The 20,000-nt window shown below is 38.2% G+C and overlaps 1 protein-coding gene across 2 annotated transcripts in view; it reads left to right on the top strand.

Moving 5' to 3' along the window:
- The window catches only part of LOC135224667 (nuclear hormone receptor FTZ-F1 beta-like), a 211,926-nt gene that overhangs the window by 33,685 nt on the left and 158,241 nt on the right, over positions 1-20,000 (top strand). Inside the window, exons 1-3 of one of the 2 annotated variants that reach the window (XM_064263887.1) lie at positions 2,106-2,240; positions 14,705-15,013; positions 16,699-16,799. In XM_064263887.1, coding sequence (XP_064119957.1) covers positions 2,201-2,240; positions 14,705-15,013; positions 16,699-16,799 — 450 coding nt within the window. In that variant the 5' untranslated portion in view covers positions 2,106-2,200. Of the gene's footprint in view, positions 1-2,105; positions 2,241-14,704; positions 15,014-16,698; positions 16,800-20,000 lie in introns of those variants that run through there. The other variant, XM_064263886.1, reaches the window with a different exon arrangement.

Genomic DNA, 20,000 nt, shown 5'->3' with positions numbered 1-20,000 from the left:
GACGCGCGTCCACCAACACACACACCTCCCCCCCCCCCCCCCCCCGAGCCCCCCCCCCTTAGCCCGCCCCCGACCCCCCAAAGTCCATTTTCCATCCTGACTTTGGTGCAATTGAACGATCAATACTTGCACCTGTTAAAACGATCGAAGTTGAAGAACATAAGGTTGGAGCTGAAAGTACTCGTATATACGAACACACATACACACATACGAACTCATGCACACACATTCGAACTCATTCACATACGCACATACGAACACACACATAAGACAGACGGTTTTCCCTCCAAAGTTCATGGTAAAACGTAGACTCAGTATGCTAGCTTACCTGCCCAGGTAAACAGGTATAGATACATAAACATATATATATATATATATATATATATATATATATATATATATATATATATATACTTACAGGGGTGGGTAGGGGTGTGCTAGCTACTATATAAGGATTTAAAGACAGGGGAGGGAAGGGATGGGGGCTAGTCGACGTACTCTGTGACTGGATAAAGTATCTCTCTCTCTCTCTCTCTCTCTCGTGTTTTTTTACCTACTCGGTAACCCACTATGACTCGGACAGAAAGAATTTGCCAAAAAAAGGAAAAGAATTTCGATTGGAAATCATCTATTTTTATATATAAATATCGTTCCTCCATTAGAATAGACTAAAGGGGCATCTCCAGTGAACAAAAGACGATAAAGAAAAAAGTATTGTACTTCTACGGTACGTGCTCAGGTGTGTCTGTGTGCGTGTCTGTGTGGGCGAGGGGGGAGGGGAGGGGGGTCTGTCTCCCTTTGCAACAATAGACGGATCTTTTATCGATTGCGTGAAATGCACTGCACGGCGAAGCGGAGGAGCGTCGTGCAGGGACCTGACTTCAGCAAATTGCACGAATTCGTGCTGGCTTCAGTGTGCGTGAACGTAGTAGTAGTCGTACTACTACTACAACGACTACGACTGCTAATTCTCCTCCGCACGAAGCTTCAGAAACTCACGAAGGAAGAAGTGTGCAAGTGTAAATCATTATAGGCCTAGTGGTTGAAATCGAATTGGTGGCCTTATTATTATTATTATTATTATTATTAGTTTGATAAGTGTTTGATAGAAATCTATTAAGTGTTTGTAATTCGTTGTTTGTGTTTGTGAGGATAAACATGTAAAGAGTGACTCTGAAAGCCTCTGAAAGACTTCGAGTTCGTCCCGAAGACAGGGGAGGCTCCAGCGATTAGCCCGCGCTACACAAGAAGCGTTCGATAAAGTGTAGAAGAAAAAAAGAAAAAGAAACATCACTAAACATTGATTTCTTTTTCTCCCATCTCCTCCATTTTCTTTTTCTTCTATTTTACGTTTATTCTTTATTATTACTCGCTTTATTCTTTCCCGAATTTCCCTAATTCCTCAGACGGCCAGAGGCGATCGGTCTAACAGAAAACGGGAAACTCAAAACCATTGCGTGTGCATGTGTGGCGTTTCTCGAAACCATCCCAGCTACACCCACTTCGTAATTGCGTGCGTCTTGTATCTCCCCCTCCCCCCCCCCGGGCCCCAACCCCCCACACCTCCATTTCGTAATCGCGTCTTTGTATCTCCCCTTCCCTTGTTTTGTAACTTTAAAATCCAACAAAATCTGCACCTGCATTGGCAGCAACCTTAGTCCTAACTGACACATTCGTCTCACCCTTCCACCAACGCCGCCCCTCCTCCCTCCTCCCCCTTTCTTTTCTTATTTCCCAACCCACCCACAACCGTCGTTTGTGTTACACCAGGTGTTTCAGGTGGGGAAAATCTCTCTCTCTCTCTCTCTCTCTCTCTCTCTCTCTCTCTCTCTCTCTCCTCCACCTTTATTTCATCTTTTGCGTTTTTGAACTCATATCTGATTTATTCGCTTGCACTTTCTGTCGCATTCCCATTGTTTTTGTTTTGCTCTCTCTCTCTCTCTCTCTTCTCTCTGCTCTCTCTCTTCATCCACCTTTATTTCATCTTTTGCGTTTTTTGAATCTCATATCTGATTGTATTCGCTTGCACTTTCTGTCCGCATCCCATGTTTTTGTTTTTGCTCTCTCTCCTCTCTCTCTCTCTCTCTCTCTCTGCTCATCTCTCTCTCTTTTACACACACACACACACCCACACAGGCACACAAACTTGCGCACTGCACACTCGGTGCCACTAATCACTGGGAATTGTGTCCATTCAGGAATGCAGCTCGCCAGCGCCCCTGGAATCGTAAGGTCTCAATGTAAGTTGATAAAAAAATAGGAATTCTGGAATTCTGTTCATGATGACGTTTTTCCCAGTTTCTGGTTTCTCCATCTTAAATTTACAAAGCTTTGATTACGTTTCTTTGGTGGAATAGGTCTAGAAGATGCCGTTTTCTATTCGACACCTCTAGACCTGTGGGAGTTACTGATTATTATTATTATATTATTATTTTATTATTATTATTATTATTATTATATTATTATTATTATTATTGTTGTTGTTGTTGTTGTTGTTGTCGTCGTTGTTGTCTTTGTCATCCGTGACGCGCAAACATTTTTGTGGAATGAATTTACAGGGAATAGGAGAGAAAGAATGAAGAAAATTGCAAATAAGAAGATAGGAATAGAAATGGGTAGACAATACAATTTAAATACGCGATAGACATTATATATATATATATATATATATATATAATATATATATATATATATATATATATATATATAGAGAGAGAGAGAGAGAGAGAGAGAGAGAGAGAGAGAGAGAGAGAGGTGTAGATAATAATGGCTAATTGCTCCAACGTATAGGCCTTTAGGTGAAGATAGAGGTGTCTTTTAAGACGTAGTCCTATAGAAGTACCTATCTATCTATCTATCTATCTATCTATCTATCTATCTATCTATGCCTTTCTGTTGCCTATCAGAAGGTTTAATGTTTGTGCCTTTCTTTTGCCTATCAGTCTTTCCTGTTACGCCTTTCAGACCTTTCTACTCTCGATTTGCATCTCAGCGCTGAACGACCTCGTAGGTCCCAGTGCTTTGTCTTTGGCCTAGATGTTATATTCTATTTTTAATTCTATTCTGGTTGTTATTTCATTGCAACTGATGTAGGAATTACAACTCATGTAGGAATTGCAACTGATTTAGGTATTGCAACTGATTGAGAATTTGCAGCTAATGTAAGAATTGCAACTGATGTCAAAATTGCAACCTATGTAGGAAGCAACATTTATAATTGCAGCAGATGTAAATTGCAACCGATATAGGAATTGCAATTGATGTAGATTTTGCAACTGATGTCTTTATTGCAATTGATGTAGATTTTGCAACTGATGTCATAATAGCAGCTGACGTAGTAATAATTGCAGCTGATGTAGCTGTTGCAACTGATGTCATAATAGTAACTTAAGTAGGAATTGCATCTGATGTTATAATTGCAAATGACGTAGGAATTGCAACTAAAGCCGTAATTGCAACTGTTGTCATAATTGTAGCTACTTTAAGAATTGCAAATGACGTCATCATTGTAGCTGACGTAGAATTGCAACTGATGTCATTATTGCAACTTGTTGGAATTACAACTGATGCCATAATTGCAACTGACGTAGGAATTGCAACCGATCTTATCTGATCATCCGACGGACACTGGTGACATCCCTTTGAATCCACCCACCGGAGAATCCTCATCCTCGACGGACTTCTGGAAAAACGTCCCTCTTCGCGCCCCCGCCCTCACTCAATCCCTCCCGCTGCGCCCCCGTCAGGAAAAACCTCCTCCTCCTCCTCCTCCTCCGTCCCGCGTCACAAGGGTAAGCCTTCCGATGTGACGTCACGAAGGTTACAGGCGTCTCCGTGGGTCACGTGATCTCGACGAGAAGCAACGGGACGGTTACGAAAGGAAGTATTAACCTTTTACCTTTTAAAAAAAAAGAGGGGGGGGGAGTTTCCCCATTTTTTTTATTGTTTTAATTCCTCTCACGTGTTTGGGAATGATACGCGAGTAAGTTAGTAAGTAAGTGGGACTACACGTCTTGAGTTTTTCCCCTTCCGATAGCTTTTGTTTTTTTCCCTTCTAAGCTCTTATTAAGCTCTGTCGTCGTACTACACGTCGGAGTTTTTTCCCTTTCCGATAGCTTTTGTTTTTCCCCCTCGAAGCTATGAAGTTCTATCGTACTACACGTCGGGGTTTTCCCTTCCGATAGCTTTTGTTTTTTCCCTTCCTGAAGCTCTAACGTACGACACGTCGGAGTTTTCCCTTCCGATAGCTTTTGTTTTTTCCCTTCGAAGCTCCACTCGTACTACATGACTTCCTGAAGATCGCTCTGCAACGTCTCTCAATCCATACGAGGATTCTGCTTCCCTTCGTAAAGTTATCGAGGTCGTTCGATGCTATTTTTTACCTTTTCCAACTCGTCATTGATGATGAAACGAACGAAGGTCGTCAGTCTGTCATTAAGGCTTCGAACAGACAACCGCGATAAATAATAATCTCTCCTTACTGACAAAGTGTTTCGCTGGCTTCTTATTCGCGTTCTGTTGATAAATCTGGCGCCGTAGTCGGCTGGGGGTGTTTTGCTGCGCATGCGCGAACTCCTCCTCAAAGCTTCATTCACTAGATGAGATGAAACGATGGCAAAACAAAAAGAAAAAAATATTTATTAAATGAAATCTCGCCATTCAGATGACAGGGAAACGTGAGTGAGCGATGGAGTGGTGATGACCTTTGAAGCGGCGGCATCGTGGCACTGATCCTGATGCTGATGCTGATGGTGGTGATGCTTATATAAATACGAACAGGTTTATCAAACGCTTTTTTTCTTCTTCTTTTTTTTTATTCTGCAGCCTCCGGGCGATGCCAAGAGACAGAGACGGACTGACAGACAGACAGAGAGAGTTGTTTATACATTTGTAAAAACGGCTTTCTCTACTTCTTCTTCTAAGGTTGGGGCGGGGGGGTGGTGGTGGGGGTTATCAACGTCCATTCATTCGACTTGACGTCATGTGTTCTGTATAAAAAAGAGATTCTGTCCAGTCGAAGAATTATTATTATTATTGTTAGTATAATGCCATTACGAAATTGGGTGTGGGCTGCGACTTTGAATGAAGGATAATGTCGCCATATTGAGGGGGGACGGGGGTGGGGGGGTTCGGGGGGGGGGGGGGTCGCGACTGATTTTTATGTAACTGCTTATTTTGTTAATATCGCTTGGTTTTTTTAAATTAATTGTTATGAATAGGCGATTATATATATAACATTCCCATTCCCAGTTTTATACTTTGAACACTTGCGACATACATATATACATAAATACATACATACATGCATAATACACATACATACATGCATAATACATACATACATGTATCATACATACATACATGCATACATACATACATACATACATACATACAGAAAAGCTGTCTAGATGCACAGAGGATATTCTTGCACCCATTTTCATACAGATTTCCACGTATGAAAGTAAATTAAAACACAACAAATGTAAACACACAAGGTACGAAATAGATATAAACAAAGGGACACAAGTATAAACAACACAGTATAGACATTCACGAGAGTCTGCATAAACACGTTGTTGTTATTATTATTATTATTATTATTATTTATTATTATTATTATTATTATTATTATTATTATTCTACACTAAAATCCTTCTCGTGTTGTTTAGGCAACACGAGTCAACAGAAAAATTGCCGTTGACATAAATGGAAACAGATCTGCTGGCTAAAAATAAAAAAAAATGTCAGTAAACATTCCTTAGAGACGCCTCATACGACTCCTGCTCGCGAAAGGGATAGATTTAACAGTTTCCAATGAAAAATATTAATAGCTGATGAAAGCGGAAGAGTAGTAGAATTATTGTCAAAAGTGTTTACGGAATTTACCGTTTTCAAAATGTAAATATTGTTGTGATATGATAAACACAAATATCTTTCGAAATCAGTCCCCTGTGGTGAGCTGATCAACATGATAGAGGGTTCCACATTGAATTAGGGTTTCCCTTGATTCCACATGGAATAGGGGTTGACCTTCTGAATAATAATAATAAAATAATAATAATAATAATAATAATAATAATAATAATAATAATTAAAATAACAATAATAATAATAATAATAATAATAATAATAATAATAATAATAATAATAATAATAATAATAATAATTCCACAGACACGTTATTCATAATTTATTCATTATATCGGATGATGGCATTGGGTGATTTCAGTCATTTTTTTCGACTAATCGAGTTTCCAATTCCTTTTTATCTGTTTTGAGGGGCTCTCTCTCTCTCTCTCTCTCTCTCTCAAAATGGTACATTTTCACTTACATTTTCTTGTTTTGAGATAACCCACCTCTCTCTCTCTCTCTTTCTCTCACTGAGAGCAGTCAATTAGCCGATATGACTGACCTGACTTATTTCTTTTCACGCCAAGCTAGTTTATGACTATCAGTATCTATATACATATATATATCTCTATATTCATGGTGTCCATAAAGTCCCAGTACCATTACATGCCATAAATACTTGTAATGGTACTGGGGCTTTATGGACACCCTGTACATATATATCTATCTTTAAAATAGTTCAGGGTGTCCATAAAGTCCCAGTACCATTACAAGCAATAAATACTTGTAATGGTACCGGGACTTTATGGACACCCTGTATACATTGTACTATATTTATATATACATACATATATACACTGTATATATATATACATATATATATATATATATATATATATATATATATATATATATATATATATATGCGTGCATGCTTTTACCGCGAGACATTTGATCTCTTAATAGCAAACGCTTCTGGAATTGCCTCACGATCTTTCCAGGTACCGAAAGAAAATCTCCTGGAAACAGATGAGCGACGCTTGGAACCTGCCATTGTCGTGTGCCGATCGTTCTACCTTTAAAGCAACATAAATAGAACCTGATTCTCTCTCTCTCTCTCTCTCGTGCAATTGCGCGCGCATATTACGTATATTTTTCGACACTTTGACAAACGCACGCTGCCGAGACTAGAAAGTCAGTCAGTCAGGCACCGCTATCATTTAGTCAGCCACAGAGCTCAAGCCGCAATTACTCGTATTTGTACTATCTTTGAAGTTCATGTTGTATGTCAGAGGTGACGAAATGAATCTATTCGCTGCTATTATTATTATTATTATTGTTATTATTATTATTATTATTATTATTATTATTATTATTATTATTATTCCAGATTAGACAATATTTTTATAGAGGCCTTATTATTATTATTATTATTATTCATTTTATTATTATTATTATTTTTATTCCAGATTCTGCTCTCTTAAATATATATATATATATATATATATATATATCATTATATTATATATATGTGTGTGTGTGTGTGTGTGTGTGTGTGTGTGTGAGTGTGTAGTTGTGCGTTATCAATTGTTATGCATTACAGAAATAGCAATTTTTAAAGACCCGACTCGCACGCTCCACAAAGGCCTAATTTTAGACAACGCTCGGCGCCGATGTCATTTATTTGGGCATACGTCTCGTGTCCATGACTGAGGTCGTGTTATGTTATGTTATTTGAGGGCTTGTTATGAGCGGGACCCACTTGTTATTATAAGCGCCAGGCCTAATTTCGGCCGCGCGACAAATTCGTTTTTTTTTTTTTTTTTTTTTTTTTTTACTTCATCTACAGAGGTTCCACCGAAGTGTTTTATTCGGGCTTTGTCTGAATGGCGACAGCGAATGTCCTGTGCGGTTTAAGAACACCACAGTCAGGGCCTACATTCGGAGGGCCCTTACGCACTGTTCTTCCTGGCAGGACACTCACAAAGAACTCGACCAAAGTCACTCAGATGCTCGTGAATAACGGGTATCCGAATCGACTTATTGATAAAGAAGTCCGAATAGCGCTGGATCGGTGGTACGACGAGAGTGAGAGACCACAGCCCCACCCCCATGAGAAGATCAAGCTGTATTACAAAGCAAGAGTGCACGCACGTCACCGTGAGGACGAAGATGCTTTGAGAAAAATAATCAAAGAGAATGTGACCCCTACCGAAGCCGACAAAGAACTCGAACTTGTAATTTATTACCAAAATCGACGTGCCCGGAACCTTATTATGAAAAAACAACCCGACACCCCCAGCAAGAGACCTCTTGAAACAGTCGAATGTAGTCTACCAATTCTTATGCCCCGTCCGTGGATGTCCCGGCTCTTATGTTGGTATGACTTCTATGCAACTGTCCAAGAGGATTTCCTGCCACGTACAAGAAGGAGCGATTAAAAACCATATCATGACAGCACACCAGGAAGCCATCTCTCGCGACGGTATTATCAAGAATATCAAGATAATAGGGAGGCTCCTGACCAGCGACGCTTGCGACTCCTCGAGGCACTCCTCATACAGCAAGAGAAGCCCTCATTGAATACGACGCAGGAAGTGCTCTTCCTCCCCACCAACTTAAGGAAGACCTATGTGTATAAATAATACAAGTAATACCAGACCGAGCGACACCCCGATCAAAGAATACCAGATGAAACTAGCAGCCGAGCAGCCAATGACATCGCGAGCCGTCGTGACACAACGCCCAGGGAAGCCATGCCTCAGCCTCGACGGTCTGCTAGACTGCAACAGCGCGACCTTCAACGACGAGAAGCGTCTTGAAGAAAACTTCCTTCAACCAATGGCAGGAGCGCATTGCGCCACCGGCCAATGAAAACGCAGCTAGCGATTGACCCCCTGCTGACCTGCCGCTATATATTGAGTAGATCTTGACTGTTGACAGTGCCTACAGTCTACTCCGACCCACTGCCGTGATCATGCTCGGATGATACCGAGAGAAACGTTGGCCACTAGATTAACTTATATTTTGACCTATTTGTTCATTTACTGTGACAAATAAATAAATTTGTAACCATTATCCCTGAAATTGACTCCTATGCGCAATACTCGCCAGTTGTAGTAGCAGAGAGAAAGTTATTATTAGAAAAATAGAGAAGACTATTTACAAGTTGAATGCAGCTGATGCAGCAATATCTTTCAATAAGACTTGTTTGAAAGAGGGTCTCCTTCCAATATAATTATTAGTTATTATTATTATTATTATTATTATTATTATTATTATTATTATTATTATTACTATCCACAATTATATATATATTTCTATGTAAAAATATATTTTAATATATAATTGTCGATATATTTTTTAAAAATTTGTTTTCACGAGACTGTGAATTTCTTAACGTTATTATTATTATTATTATTATTATTATTATTATTATTATTATTATTATTATTATTATTATTATTATTATTATTATTATTATTAAAGAAAATCATCTACATTACGCTTTTATGTATGTATGTCACCTCGATATCAGTGTGAGGAATAATGCTTGTGTGTATGTGAGCGTTTGTATGTGTTAAAAGGAAAAAAAATTCGTGGGTTGTACCTATAGTATACTCTCTCTCTCTCTCTCTCTCTCTCTCTCTCTCTCTCTCTCTCTCTCTCTCTCTCTCTATTTGCCCTTTTTTTAAGAAGTCTTCATCTTTCTATTTCCCTTATATCCTTTATACTACAAACTTGAATTAGGTATGGGCGTGAAGTTGCCCCTCCCGTCGGCCCCTTGCGAAAAACAGGGTGCTACATGATGGCAGTAGTTGTCTAAGTTATGTAAATTGAAAGTCATTTAAATTCGTAATAATATAAAAGCTGAATAACCATTTCGATCGGATATCATTACTATGCAATATCCGAGTCACGAGTCAGATAGTTAGTTTGCAATGATAATAATAATAATAATAATAAGAATAATAATAATAATAATAATAATAATAATGATAATAATAATAATAATAACAATAATAATGTTAGAAAGCTCTTGGGAAGTGTCAAGGAATAAGTGAACTTAAGACAGCTGCATAATAATAATATAATAATAATAAAATAATAATAATAATAATAATAATAATAATAATAATAGAGAGAAAGCTCTTGGGAAGTGTTAAGGAATAAGTGAATTCTTAAGACAGCTGCTACATACAATAGATATATAAAATAATAAATTAATAATAAAATAATAATAATAATAAGAATAATAATAATAATAATAAGGTAATAATAATAATAATAATATAATAAGGAGTCAGGATGCAACCCGGAACCCTCACAAAAAACACCTAGTCGAATAGGCTGACTGAGATATTACCAAAAAAAAAACAAAAAAAGTAATAATAATAATAATAATAATAACTAATAATTTTCACAGCACTGGGACGTCGAAATACGTTTCTGTTCTCAATACAAAGATTAATTTACAAAGCTTTGGGTGACGACGCTGTTCAGAAAGTGTTAACGATTCTATACCGTCAGATCTCTCCGGCGATAAGAAGTTGGTTGTGTCATCGAGAAATCTACAGGCGAATCTTTTGATAGAAATAGATAACAAAATAGTAATAATAATAATAATAAAAGAATCAGCTCATAATCGTTTACGTCAACATCCTGGTTATGATGACCTCGTTTTTATGCATTTAGTTTTATGTGGCCATGAATTTAAATGGAATTTGGTTTTTTTAGAGAGAGAGAGAGAGAATATGTACATTACATTACATAAATATATAATTATATATATGTATGTGTGTGTGTGGTGTGTGTGTGTGTCAAGAACACTCGCATTTGATTTGTTCACTCAGCGTTCAGTAAACTTCCTGTTGTTCGCGTGAACAATACAACCCAGCTCAACCCCCCACCCCCACCCGTTCCCCCTCCCCCTCCCACCCCCACAATACCCCCGGATACCCGTAAGCTGCGCTGGATAGGCACAACAAAAGACTGTAGGTAGGCATGTAGGTACCACACAGGCAGAATGCTTTGCGACCAAGGTCGAATGATGACGGTGGCTCCTCCAAAGGTCATCGGAGAGATGTGGTGGTGGTGGCCTTTTGAAGTGAACAGATAAGGAGAGACGATAAGCGGCGGTTACTATGCAGCTTTCCCTTCCTTCACCCCCCCCCCCCCCACCACCACCACCCACTTCCCCCCACCCCCAACACTGGCGGTTGGGGTCTGCGCGATTAGGCGAGCTTATCGTAACGGCTGTTTTCTATCGGTGGGATTTTCTCCCTGGGCATTGGTATGGGGTATACGTTCGTCTCCCACAGGTTCGATGCAGTTTTGCCTCTCTCTCTCTCTCTCTCTCTCTCTCTCTCTCAGTGAATACAGCTTTCAATTAATATGTTTTCTTATTTTGAATTCTCTCTCATCTCTCTCTCAATAAATACATTTTCAATTTAACATATTTCTTTATTTTGGCCTCTCTCTCTATCTCTCTCTCCCTCTCTCTTTCTCTCTCTCTCTAAATAGATAAATAAATAAATAAATAGATACATTTTCAGTTTAATGTATTTCCTTATTTTGATCTCTCTCTCTCTCTCTCTCTCTCTCTCTCTCTCTCTAATAAATACGTCTTTCAGTTTAATGTATTTTCTTGTTTTGGTCTCTCTCTCTCTCTCTCTCTCTCTCTCTCTCTCTCTCTCTCTCTCTCTCTGGCTGCAGAGAACACCTGTGCAGAAGGAGGAGGAGGAGGAGGAAGTTCATAATTGCAGTTCGATTCCGTGACTGTTTTTGCTGAGTCATCTCGTGTTTTGGAAAGCTGAAGGTCGTTGAGGATTTCCGTGTAGCATTTGATATACACGTGTCCTGGCAATGGTTCGACCTTGAGGTAATATAATAAGAAAGGATGAGCTTGGGAGCGAATTGTACAAACAGATACACACTCACACACACACATATATATATGTCTTTAAAAAATGCTGAGGCTAGAGGGCTGCAAATTGATATGTTGATCATCCACCCTCCAATCATCAAGCATACCAAATTGCAGCCCTCTAGCCTCTGCAGTTTTTATTTTATTTAAGGTTAAAGTTATACATTACACTGCGTCTGGCAACGATACAGGCCAGACCACCACCAGGCCGTGGTGAAAGGTTTCGTGGGTCGCGGCTCATACAGCATCATATCGAGATCACCGAAAGATTAGATATATTTTCGGTGACCTTGTTTATACGCTGTACAAAAAAACTCTATTGCGCCTAAGAAACTTTGGCGAATTTGTTATTGTTTTGCATCAGAATTGATATTTATTTATAGCTGTTTTGGCATTGATACCAGATTGATTGGGTCATGGGTCAGTGGTCATTGAAGTTGAGAGTAAATGATATATTCAACGCTGGACTGTTGATGTCGTGAGACTGAAACTTCAAAGAGTCAAGCGAAGTTGCGATGCATTACTACCCTAATATTATTCTCATTGCATTTTAATGCATTTTTGTTATCTTTTTATTAATTTGCGACTTTTTTTTTAATAAGTGAGACCTCCTCTTTCTATATTTCTGTATTTCCCTTTACCTCCTCTTCTTCTTAATGACCACCTTAATATTCTTCGGAAGCTTCAAGAATTTCAAGTCAGTGGCCCCTTTGGTGGGCTTGTTCCATATGAATAGAGTTTATCTTCTGAATAATAATAATAATAATAATAATAATAATTAATAATAATAATAATAATGCAAGGGTTCTTAATCTTTTGATGACTCCAGACCCCCAATAAATTGTCCAATATGGTTCCATACCCCCTTTGCATAAGCCCAATTAAGTCCTATTTGTTGACAATATAACATAATATACTTATTTTATTACATACTTCAGGTATGAACAGCTAGGAACAGAGCATACAAGAAAAGCAAAAGCATTTATAGTTTTATATAGTTTTTATTTACAAAATGTACCCATGTGTACAGTGACACATTAAAATCAAATATAAACAGATATCCAGAGATCAAGTCCCATGCCCCCAGGATGTGGTTTCTACCCCCAAAGGGTATGGATGCCCCCCTGTTAAGAACGTCTTGGAATAATGCGTGGTTGAAGTTCACTAGTGGCGTGTACATTCCGCAGAGTTTATGGTCTGTCGCCTGTTTACAAGCAGTCTTAATCTTTTTCTTTCTTTCTTTATTTATTTATTTCTTTCTTTCTTTCTTTTTTCTTTCTTTCTTTCTACTTAGTCTCGAAGGCGAAATAAAGAACATAGTGAAATGGAAAAGACAGTGAATCGGTGAAATGTTAAATAATTTATTTACTATGATATATTCGGCTAAATTTCGTGAAATTATTTGCATATGAGAATGGTGGGGGTTAGGGGGGATGAGAGTGGACTATTAAATTAGATTAAAAGGTTAAAATATTTAAGAAATGTATCAAAGATTATTGCTGTCATTTTTTTTTTTCTTTTATCTGTTTACAGTTAAAAGTTTATATGATTTTATTTCCATTTTTTATATGGAGTAACGGGGAAGAACCATTATTATTATTATTATTATTATTATTATTATTATTATTATGTAAACCAATTTTTTTTTCACAAACGTTGGGATTTTTATAACCGTAGACTTTTGCCGGTACGTCTGAGACTAAGTTTGTTTCCATATGTAAAAAATACACGTACATAGCTATATACCGTATATCTGTATTCATATATGTGTCTATATATATGAATATATCATACATATATATATATATATATATATACGTGTGTGTGTGTGTGTGTGTGTGTGTTTATATATCTGTTCACCTCTAGACGCATTATTATAAGCATTTTTTTCATTATTATTATTTTAAATTATTAAGCAGGCGCTCTGTGAGACGTCAGTAGCAATAATAATTTAATCGCAAGCCCATGGGGTACCACCAGAGAATTATATGTGAATTCATAATTATAACCGTCTGTCTGCCTTCTCTCTCTCTCTCTCTCTCTCTCTCTCTCTCTCTCTCTCTTCTCTCTCTCTCTCAAGCTTCAGCGAGAACGACATGCAAAACATTTTATTCCAAAACTGAAATCACGTCATAAGAAAGAGATGCTGCTGTTATCTTAGACCTCCATCTAAGGATTAAGATGTTCCTGATATAAATAAGCCTTTTTTAAATTATGTTGACATTAGGGAGTTTTAGTCGTGTAACTCCTGGTCATGGGGAAAGCAAATGTTATTTAATAACTTTGTGAATTTCGTTCCGTTTTAAGATTGATTTATTGTTAGTATTATGAAGTATTTTCCTTGTGTGTGTATATATATATATATATATATATATATATATCATATAAATATATATACTATATATATATATATATATATATATATATATATATGAGTGTGTGTGTTTGTGTGTGTGTGTAAATGTAATAGCCAAAATGCCCTCTTAACTTCTCAAATTCTTTGTTCTTTTTTTGGATACGCTTGTCACTACAAAGCCTCGAGATCCAACTTCAAAGAAATATGAAAGAAATCATGATGTTCGTCCAAAAATGAGCAAAGACTTCGATAAGTTAAGAGGGCATTGTGGCTATTGCATTTACATATGTATCAGGTAAAATGTCCAGTTAGATTCTATATTTTATATATATATGTATATACTATATATATATATATATATATATATATATATATATATATATATATATATATATATATATATATATTTGGAGCAAGAGCATGCTGGTACAACAAGTGTTTAGTAGAAAAGTTACCACAGGTGGTTTGACCACGTCGAGATAACTCAAGAATGGCGAAGGTTTTAAGCATAATAATATAATCAACTAAGTCTTCTCATCGTCTTCTCATCTTCTTCTTCTTCTCATTTGCAGCCGGTGATCGCAGTGGCAGCGGCGGAGAGAGCGAGGGCGGAGGGAGCGGAGACAACATCGAGGCCAAACAGCCCAATGGTGGAACGGCGTCCTCCGCTTCGTCCACGTCGTCTTCCTCCGCCTCTTCCTCCACCTCCTCCTCCATCTCCTCCTCTTCGAACAAAGGTTCCTCCTCGTCCTCCTCCTCCTCCTCCTCCTCCACCTCTTCCTCCTCCTCCTCGGCCAACGCCAACTCCACCTCCAAGGTCGCTGTCAAAGAGGAGGACTCTTCGGACACAGATATGGAGATCAAGACCATCGACCTCACAGGTACGATCCCGGGACGACCCTCATTTGTTTCTCCAGTGTTTATATATTTAATATGACTGATGGGTGGCTGATGCTGAAACCTACATGTCAGTGACAGTGTATTCAACTGGGATTGAAGAATTAGAGGACACTGGTACTTTGGATCTCTTGATATTGAAAGAAAGTTTCAGGGTACTTAGAATCTTGTGATATTGAAAGGACACTTCAGGATCAGTAAAATTAGAGGGCCCTGGTACTTAAGATCTTGTGATATTGAAAGGATGCTTCAGGGACCAGTAAAATTAGAGGGTACTGGTACTTAAGATCTCGTGATATTCAAAGGAAGTGTCAGAGACCAGTAAAAACGACTTTATTTAAAGGAATCAAGAGGCTGAAAAACGAGATTTATGATACTCAAGAGCTTCTTCTGATATTGACGAGAAATTCTCAGTTACTGGCGAAAGAATCGGTAGCAAATAATAGAAAGTTTTTTTTTAAATAGTCCACAGTGCCCCTGTTCATTTTTGGCATCTCAAGCAATATACCCACCTCCACACAGTTGGTGATCATTTTGTACCTAGTAATAAGCACTTCCTGCATCACACGTTGGTCCAAAAAACTTATCACACAATAAAAGTGAATTTATTTCTTTCATTAAATTACTGGAAACTAGTGTAGTTCTTTGAGATCTGAATTGTGACCTCTATAACTGAGGTCATTTTTATCAGAAATTTGACCTCTCTTACTGAGGTCATTTTTGTCAGAATTGTGGCCTCATACTTGGGTAATTTTAATTAGAGTTGTGACCTCTCCAACTGAGGTCATTTATATCAGAAATGTGACCTCTCTTACTGAGGTCATTTGTATCAGAATTGTGATTTCTGTTACTGGGGTAATTTTTATCAGAATTGTGACCTCTCTTACTAAGGTCATTTGTATCAGAATTGTGACCTTTCTTACTTGGGTAATTTTTATCAGAATTGCGATATCTTCTGAGGTCATTTTTATTAAAATTGCGACCTTTACTGAGGTCATTTGTCTCATAATTGCGACCTCTCTTACTGAAGCAGTTTTTATCAGAAATGTGACATCTCTAACTGAGGTCATTTGTATCATAATTGCGACCTCACTTACTGAGGTAATTTTTATCAGAATTGCGACCTCTCTTACTAAGGTCATTTGTATCAGAAAAGTGACCTCTCTAACTGGGGTCATTTTTATCAGTATTGTGACCGCTCTTACTGAGGTCATTTCTGTTATTGGTGTCATTTTATCATAGTTGTGACCTCTCTTACTGAGGTCATTTTTATCAGAATTGCGACCTCTCTTACTGGTGTCATTTTATCATACTTGTGACCTCTCTAACTGAGGTAATTTTTATCAGAAATGTGACCTTTCTTACTAAGGTCATTTTTATCAGAATTGCGACCTCTTACTGAGGTCATTTTTATCAGAATTGGGACCTCTCTTACTGGGTAATTTTTTGTCAGAATTGTGACCTCCTATTGGGGTAATTTTTAATAGAAATGTGACCTCTTACTGAGGTCATTTTATTAGAGTTTTGACCTCTCTTACTAAGTCATTTTTATCAGAGTTACGACCCCTTACTGAAGTCATTTTTATCAGAGTTGCGACCCGTTACTGAGGTCATTTTTATCAGAATTGCAACTCCATTACTAAGGTCATTTCCATCGTATCCCCAACAGCTCGCGTGAGCTTGCGTGAGCGAGATGGGCACGAGAGAGAGCGACCCATGTCCTGGGAAGGTGAGCTCTCCGACTCGGAGCTCACCAAGCAAGCTCATCCGGTAAGTACGAAATTCATTTATTTCCTATTTATTTATTTATTAATGTCTGTCGGCATTTTTTTTTTTTTTTTACTTTTTTTTTTTTTACTTTTTTCTTCTTTCAATCGACACAAAGGCGAGTGTGGGTCCTTTTCTAAGGTGAGTTTTGTATTGTTTTTTTTTATACGTCAAGATGAGTTTTTATTTTTAATGCATCAAGGTGAGTTTTTATTTTTTATGCATCAAGGTGAGTTTTAATTTTTTTATACATCAAGGTGAGTTTTGTTTTTGTTGTGAGTTCTCTATGTATAAAGCATGTTCCATCGTTCCAGGATCTTTATTGCATGGAATTCCAAAAACAAGTTGTATTTGCTTCAGTGACTCATAATTATGGGAAACTCATCTTCATCAGTGACTCATTATTAGGGTAAACGTTTCTTCTTCAGTGACTCATAATTGTGGGAAATTATCTTCGTCATTGACTCATAATTGTGGGAAATTATCTTCGTCATTGACTCATAATTGTGGGAAATTATCTTCGTCATTGACTCATAATTGTGGGAAAGTCATCTTCGTCAGTGACTCATAATTGTGGGAAACGTTTCTTCGTTAGTGACTCATAATTGCGGGAAACGTTTCTTTTATCGATGAACTCACAGATCTGAACGTAAACTTATACTTTGATACCTTTTGTCCAATTGGAACTTCAAACAAAAGTCCAAGCGCAGATGGATTGAAGTATTACCCTAATACATTTTAATAATTTATTTCCGTTTTTCATCAATTTGTTTATAAATTGTCAATTTATTTTCGTAATAAATTATCTCTTCTTCCTACATTTCCCATTACCTCCTTTTCTTCCTCTCTAATGAACACCATAATATTCTTTGGAAGCTTGAATTTCAAGTCAATGGCCCTTGTGGTGGTGGGCTTGTTCCATTTGAATAAGGTTCATGTTCTGAATAATTATAATTATAGTCCAGGACGTAAACCCGAAATGATTAGGGTTGTCATTAGAAGTAGGAAAGTTTTTCATTCATATCTTTTTTATAGATCTTATCGGCATTCCTTTGAAGACAATCTCAAGGCTTGTCTCAGTGGCACTATTGTCATCCTGAATTTGTAGCCCTAAGTTGATAATATGTCTTCTTATCTCAAACACTTTGAAAATCTGTTGTAATTTGTCTTGTCTATTAACATTAAGCAAGAGGCTCTGCAGCTTCGTTTTGTAAGATACAGATGCTACCTTTCTCTCTCTCTCTCTCTCTCTCTCTCTCTCTCTCTCTCTCTGAGTCGAGAGGTCATGATCCCTTTCCCAGAAGTGTCTGGGCACTTCTGCTGGACATCTGTACTCCGTCATCACTTAATTGCCTGGTTTCACTTTTAGAGCAGAATTATCCGGAGCTTTTTTTTTCTTTCTTTCTTTCTTTCTTTTCATCTCTTCTCCTCCTCCTTGTTAGTGTCAGAAGGAGGAAGGAGATTCTTTTCGTATAGGGTACGTCCTGCAGTGGGTATAGTGGAGACGACATCTGGGGTACTCTCTGTAGATTCAATGCCCCCTTCACAGATTCCTTCTAGTCTCTCTCTCTCTCTCTCTCTCTCTCTCTCTCTCTCTCTCTCTCTCTCTCTACTTTATAAAGTAGACTAGCGGGAGTGTGAGGAGAGTTTCTTCGTCACTGACTCATAATTCAAATGATTCACTTCTGATTCCACGTTTAATGGCGAGGAAATATTCTTATTGATCTATATTTGGGGCGTTTTAAATCTTAAACTATTTGCGTTTAAAGTGTCTAGATTTTCTTCTGGAAAAAACAATTACTTGATTTACTTTCGAATTTTTGAAATTCGTAAAAAAAGAATTTTGAAGAAGACGAATAGCTGCGATTTCATGTAGAGCTCTCACTGCGCACTGCGCCTTCGTAAAGTAATATTGTGACGTCATACAAATCGGTCATCTTTTTTAAGTAAAATGTATCATCTTTTCCCATCTCAACATCCTCAAGAAGCGAATGTTTGGGGCAGCTGGAATTTGCAGTCTCTTCATCTGGACGCATCGCAAAATAGGCATGACATATTTAGAGTGAAGTTCCTGGAATCCTCAACTTTTCCAGCTAGATTAGGGCATTCGATTGTCCCTCCCACCGGCTCTCCAGCTATGGAAAGTCGATGGCTGCAGAGCATAAATCTTTCCAGTTTCTTGTTCAAAGTCAAATGTATGTGTTATTGCTATCTGAGTTTAGTATCTAGTGCAGGTGTTTCCAGTTTTCCAATTCTTTATCTCGTTCCTGTGTTTCCAGTTTTCCAGTTTCCTTACCTATAAGTGCCTGTGTTTCTAGTCTTCCAGTTCCTTGCTTATAGGAGAATGTATGATGGTTTTTTTCTACTTGAATTCAGATCGAGTGGCAGTTTTTCAAGTTTTCCAGTCCCTTGCTTACAGTGAAGTGTATGCTTTTTGTCAGTTGAAACTAGAAGCTAGTGCCACCGTTTCCAGTTTCCAGTTCCTTGCTTACAGTCAAGTGTATGCTTATTGTCAGTTGAAACTAGAAGCTAGTGCCACAGTTTCCAGTTTCGAGTTCCTTGATTACAGTTAAGTGTATGCTTTTTGTCAGTTGAAACTAGAAGCTAGTGCCACTGTTTCCAGTTTCCAGTCCCTTGCATAGGGGAGATTTCTTTATTCTGGTTTTCCAGTTGCCTGTAGTTCAGGACGCACCCCATTAATTACTGAATAAGGAAATGACCTAGGTTTTGTGACGCCAGTTTTAGTAGACATAAATCAATCAGTCATTCGTGATCATTAAATGATGCAGATAGCAAAGTACCCAGTGACTCTGCGTCCACAGAGGGGCACAAAACCGGCCCTCTCCACCACGTCCCCCCTGTCCCCAAAGGAGCCACCTCCTCCCTGAGGGATAAATCCAGATGACGTCGTTCTTCAAGTCCTCAGCGGTGTCGTCTTCCGCAGGGCGTCTCTAAGACCACTCGCCCTCCCACCCCCCCAACCCTCGACGTATTCCAAAGGATGTCGTTTAAGAACAAACAGAATATATGTAGTTGGAGGGATTGCGGGGGGGAGCTCAGGTAGGAGGGGGAGGGGAGGAGGGGGGGGGGGGGGGGGGGAGGGGGGGGGGCCCAAGGAGTGTTTAACGGTCAAGATGGGCGTGCCCCAAAATTCTGATCGCTGATAAGTATTAACACCATTAAGCACTTCGCCATAATTAGTTA

The sequence above is a fragment of the Macrobrachium nipponense genome, chromosome 12 (assembly GCF_015104395.2).
Source record: "Macrobrachium nipponense isolate FS-2020 chromosome 12, ASM1510439v2, whole genome shotgun sequence".
NCBI classification, from domain to species: Eukaryota; Metazoa; Arthropoda; class Malacostraca; order Decapoda; family Palaemonidae; genus Macrobrachium; species Macrobrachium nipponense.
This window is presented reverse-complemented; position numbering and strand designations above follow the sequence as displayed.